This window comes from Malania oleifera, chromosome 6 (assembly GCF_029873635.1).
Source record: "Malania oleifera isolate guangnan ecotype guangnan chromosome 6, ASM2987363v1, whole genome shotgun sequence".
NCBI classification, from domain to species: Eukaryota; Viridiplantae; Streptophyta; class Magnoliopsida; order Santalales; family Ximeniaceae; genus Malania; species Malania oleifera.
In genome coordinates, this window is record NC_080422.1 from 91798555 (window position 1) to 91804495 (window position 5941).

A 5941-nucleotide genomic window follows, 5' to 3' on the forward strand; every position below is an offset into this window, starting at 1 on the left:
TGTGAACTCCAGTTTTAGGGCGAAGAGAGTTTCATTGCCCTCCAGGTCAGAAAGGATGAACCCGGCTCCCCCTCCAGCAGCATTAGAGGACCCATCAACGTGCAGTGTCCACTCCTCCGACTTGGTGGATGACTCGGGGAGCCTTTCTGCTGTAAAATCCGCGAGTACCTGAGCCTTGACCGCGGGCCTCGGTTGATACTGTATGTCGAATTCACTTAATTCTACCGACCACCTCGTCATTCTCCCCGAACTCTCCGGTCGCTGTAGAATTTGTCTCATGGGCAGGTTTGTTAACACGACAACCCTATGGGCTTGAAAATAGGGTCTTAATTTGCGCGCTGCACAGATGATGGAGAGGGCGGCTTTTTCCACCGTACAATAGTTCTTCTCAGCGCCACTTAACACCTTACTTGTGTAATATATAGGCTGGTGCTTTCTACCCTCTTCCCGGACCAAGACCGAGCTGACGGCATTCTCTGTGGAAGCTATGTATAGATAGAGGTCTTCCCCATTCTTTGCTTTTGTCAAGAGAGGAGGGGATCCGAGGTATTGCTTAAGCTGCTCGAAGGCTACCTCCTGATCTTCCCCCCATTCGAATCCTCCCTTCTTCCGCAGTGCTCTAAAGAAAGGTAAGCCTTTATCGCCTGAGCAGGAGATAAATCTACTGAGGGAGGCTATCCTTCCGGTCAGAACTTGTATCTCCTTTTTAGTCCTTGGAGCTTCCATCTCCAGCAGCGCTCGTATTTTATCCGGATTTGCTTCTATACCTCTGTGAGTCACCATAAAGCCCAGGAATTTACCTGCAGAAACGCCGAACACGCACTTCGAGGGATTCAACCTCATGTGGTACCGGCGGAGGAGCTCGAACGTTTCCCTCAGGTCTTTACAATGTTGCCCTGCTTCCATGCTCTTCACCAACATATCGTCCACGTAAGCTTCCATTGTCTTTCCGAGCCGTTCTTTAAAAATCTTGTTCACTAGCCTCTGATATGTGGCCCCCGCATTTTTTAAGCCGAAGGGCATCACCCGGTAACAATATAAACCCCTTTCGGTGACGAAAGAAGTTTTTTCCTCATCCGCGGGACTCATAGGGATTTGGTTGTACGCTGAGTAAGCGTCCATGAAGCTGAGGAGCTCGTGTCCCGAGGTCGAATCCATTAGCTGATCAATTCGAGGGAGAGGAAAGCTGTCCTTTGGGCACGCTTTATTCAAGTCCGTGAAGTCTATGCAGGTGCGCCATTTTCCATTGGGCTTTCTGACTAGGACCACATTGCTCAGCCACTCGGGGTAGTCCACTTCTCGGATGAAGTTGGCCTGCAACAGTTTCGTCACCTCTTCGTCAATTATTTTGATCCGTTCCATCGCGAAGCTCCTTTTTTTCTGTTTTACAGGTCGGTGGTTGGGGTTGACCTGCAACCTGTGCTCTATCACAGCAGGGTCGATGCCGGGCATTTCTGTAGCCGACCATGCGAACAAATCAGAGAATTCGTCCAAGAGTTCAGTCAACTCTGCTTTCAAAGTATCGGGCAAGTGATTCCCAATCTGTACACTTCTCTCCTGGTGGCCTTGCAGTGGTATGTGTTTGATATCTTCGTGTAATGTACTGATCTGGGGATACTCTCCTCTGACCTCCAGGTCTTCCACCGTTAGAGCTTCTTTGGCCTCCATCTTCCCTTTCAAGGCCATTACATAGCAACTCCGGGCAGCGGCCTGATCTCCTTTGGCATATCCTATTCCTTGTGGTGTAGGGAACTTAACTTTGAGGTGGTATGTTGATGTTACCGCTCGAACTGCGTTAAGGAATGGACGACCCAAGATGACATTATACACCGAAGGTCGGTCAACCACCAGGAACTCCGTCAACGTTGTTACCTGCTGCGGGGTCGTCCCTGTTGTCACTGGTAACGTGATGGTTCCCAAGGGGTGAACAGTGTCTCCCCCAAATCCTACCAAAGGGGTCGAGACGGGCTTCAATCGTTCCTTGCCGATCTTCATCCCTACCAAGACCGACCAGAACATGATGTTGGCCGAGCTCCCATTGTCTACCAGTATACGCCTAACCATGTAATTGGCTACGAGTAGGGAGAGCACTAGTGCGTCATCATGCGATTGCTGCACTCCCTCTTCATCTCCGCTGTCAAAGGTTATGGCGTCACCTTTCTTGTTTCGTTTGCTACTGGTTTCCCCCTTTTCTATCATCAGCACTTGTTTAGCATATCTTTTGTGTGCACTTCCACTATCTCCTCCACTGGCGGATCCTCCGAAGATCACCGCAATTTCCCCAATAGCTTGCTCTTCCTTCTCTTTTGCGCCGTGCCTCCTCTGCTCGATTGATTCCCTTTGTGAATTTTCTTTCTTGACAAATCTTGACAGATGTCCCCTTCTTGTTAGGACTTCGACTTCTTTCTTTAGCTGAATGCATTCTTCTGTGTCGTGGCCGTGATCCCTATGGAATGCGCAGAACTTGGACATGTTCCGCTTATGTAGAGGCGTTCGCATAGGTTCGGGCCATGAGACGTAGTCCTTCTTTTTGATCTGCATCAGCAACTCTGAGCGCGGTAAATTTAGAGGTGTGTAGGTGGAGAACTTGTTGTGCTGTCCTCTACTCTTTTGACCTATTTGTGTCGCACTAGTTTCGTGCCTTTTTGTAGGTCTATACGCGTCTCCAGATTCTCTGCCGTTGTTTCTCCTTTTCCGCTCTAGACGATTTCCTCTCGTGTCCATCATATCCTCTAGGTTTATGTATTTCTCTGCTCGAATCATTAACTCCCCCATGTCTACTGGAGGTTTTTTTCCAAGGGAGTATAAGAAACTTCCGGGTTGGAGAGCCGTTGTCAGGGCGGCCAAGGCTACCCCCATATCCAAGTTGCGGATTTCTAGGGTCGCTGTGTTGAAACGGTGCATGAAGTTCTTTAAAGTCTCCCGATCCCCTTGCACCATACTCATTAGATGGCCTGTTGTTTTGACAACTCTTCGGCTACTAAGGAAATGGCCGATGAACATTTGCTCCATCCCTTGGAAGGAACCAACAGATCCTGGTCGAAGAGTTCGATACCAGTCTCTGGTGGTACCCTTAAGGATGGTAGCAAACGCTTGGCACATGATGGCGTCCGGAGCTCCTTGCAGCTGCATTAACATTTTGAAATATTCCAGGTGATCAATGGGGTCAGACAAACCTTCGTATCTCTCAAAGGTGGGCATCTTGAATCTGCTGGGCAATGGAGCTTCCATGATCTCTTTGCTGAACGGAGATTCCGTGCACTTTAGGGATGTTTCCCCGTGGTAGGGCCTGGTTCTGCCCTCTTTCATCATCTTCTCTATGTAATCTATCTTCTTTATTCTTTCCTCGAGCTCGGTGGATCTTTGTTGGTTGACGTCCACGCTATTTGCATCTTCTACCTTCTTGCTGGGTTGAGTTTTCTCTTCTTTCTCCCTTAGTTCGTCAGCTTGTTTGTCTGCGCTGGGTTTCTTTTGCGGTTGGGGAAGGACGTGCCCCTCTTGACTCTTCTGTTGTAAGAGTTGGTTGAGCATGTCCTTCATTTCCTTCTGGAAGGCAAGGAACTCCTCCCTACTGACACCAGATGAATCGGAGGTCCATTGGATGGATTGGGATGGTTCTTTGTTATCAGGGAAGGAGGTGGAATTGCGTGAGGTTGGCATTGCTTGAATGTTTGAAAGTCAAGAGCAAGATAATATCGCCTCCTAAAAGTAACTTCCCACAGACGGCGCCAACTGTTGCGGGGTAAAAAAAATGGTTGGGATGCTCCTTCGACTCTCGTTGACCTGAAATAAGAAAAGAACAAAGGCTTGGAGGACCCGGGGTGTACTCCGGGGGATCACTCCGATGCCTAAGTAAGAGGAAGGCTTTTAGGAAGGTTAAATGCAACAGTAGAATAGTGTTATGTCACTTACCTTTGCTTGTATCCCCAGTCCCTACTTATAGGGGCTTGAGTTGACCGCTGGTTGGCTCGGATTTATTGCGTGGGGGCGCGAATCGCTCTTCGGCCATAAGTGCGTGCGCCTATTACTCGGTTTTTAAGGGCGTCGGCGTGAATCTCTCCTTCTCTTTATTAGGTCGGAGCTAATCACTCGTCAGAAAGTCAGACTTGGAGAAAGTATGAGACAGGCGTTGACCTGCCCTTATTAGCGTGATTTATTATGGGCATATCATAAACAAAAATACTCAAACATACCATAATACACATAATCACAATAATAATAATAAATATCCACAAATACTATAATACGTAACAAATTACTATAACACTATATATACTAAACATATAATATAATAGCATGATACCAAAACACCAAATATATTATATTACCTAAAATATAAAACTTACCATAATAAATAATACCTTATATATTAACATACTAAAAGTATCATAATAATAATAAATATATAGTATTGCTCAAGATGCTATATTAAAAGTTACCTAAAATACTAAATTATATGTATGATGTTACTTATAAATCCTAAGTTGTTAAATACCTAATATGACTAACATTCTAGAATACTAAATACACATATAACTATAGTTTTAAAATACCACATATACTACAACTAATCTACTAAAAATCCTAACATGATATATAACATGACCAAAATTCTAAAATACTAATAATATAATACAAAGTTAACATACAATATAAGCATGCATAAAATAATAATAAAATATATATATATATATATATATATATATATTTTACACATACGAACCACAACAAGATAACAATTCGAAACCTAAGAATACATATTATACATGCAACTTGAATATTGCGTACTAAAAATATGACAACAGAAATTATTACATTTAAATATTACAAATGAAATCTTACCTTGGCAATAAAAAGAAAAAAAAAATCCTATAATAATGAAGATAAATAAATTAGTATTTATAAAAATGGACATTAATTATTAAAAATCCTAAAACAATAACCAAGCAAAATTTAAACTTTACAACCAAAATGTGTGTGTGCTGTGTATGTTTTACTGTGTGTGCTGTGTGTGTGTGCAGTGTGTGTGTTGCTGTGTGTGCTGTGTGTGTGTGCAGTGTATGTTTTGTGTGTGTTTTGCAGTGTGTGCTGTGTGTGTGTGTTGCTGTATGCGTGTTGTGTGTGTGTGCAGTGCGTGTTTTGCAGGATATACACACAGATGCAGAAGCAAAATGAAAAAAAATTAAACTTTATATAATAAAACACAAGCTGAATCAATATATGTATATATTTGCATGTGTGTGTATGTATATACAGCAGAGGGGCAAGGAGGTACTTACAGTGGAGGTACTTGCAGAGGGGGGATACCGCCGGAGAACTGGGGGATCTTGCCGGGAGCAGGAGTGGGTTTGTGCAGCAGATGGGCAGAGCAGAAGACTCCGGCAGTGGCTGGAGGCGGTGTTGACGGTTGCAGCGAATGGAGATGGAGACTGGGCGTAAGAAAGCTGGTGTCGTGAGGATGTGCTACGCCCCGGTGGTGGCTGTTACTATCGTCGCGCAGGGTGGCCGGAGGAGTTGTGCAGAAAGGTAGAGGAGGTCGCTGGTGGTTCGTGGACGGCCGGAGCTGGGGGCGGCTGTGATGGAAGCTCTGTGTGGCTGAAAGTTTAGAGTGAGGGTAGTCGTGGCAGAGATTAGAGAGGAGATTGAGGAAGAGCCAGCAGGAACAAGAGAAGAGAACAGGGGCTCTTTAGAGAGGAAGAAGACGAACAAGAAGAAGAAGAAGAAGAAAAAGAAGAATCCTTTTTTTTTTGCCTCCGCTTCCCCCTGCTCCTCTTATATTAAAAAAAAAAAATTATGAAAACCCTAATAAAAACTTCCTTTTTGATTTTCTTTTTCTTTTTCTTTTCTTTTTCTGCTTTTACTATTATGGTAATAATGAAAATAGTAATAATAATAATTATTATAATAATAATAATAATAAAATCAATAAGGTAATAATAAT

At 44.1% G+C, this 5941-nt stretch overlaps 1 protein-coding gene across 1 annotated transcript; it reads right to left on the reverse strand.

Annotated features, from left to right (window-relative positions):
- Window positions 1-1840: 1840 nt before the first annotated feature.
- On the reverse strand, window positions 1841-3312 carry LOC131158706 (uncharacterized). The gene is made up of 2 exons (XM_058113569.1): window positions 2518-3312; window positions 1841-2056 (listed from the first exon to the last, which is right to left on the reverse strand). Exons 1-2 carry the CDS (start codon window positions 3310-3312, stop codon window positions 1841-1843), a joined length of 1011 nt encoding a protein of 336 aa, XP_057969552.1.
- Window positions 3313-5941: the final 2629 nt, after the last annotated feature.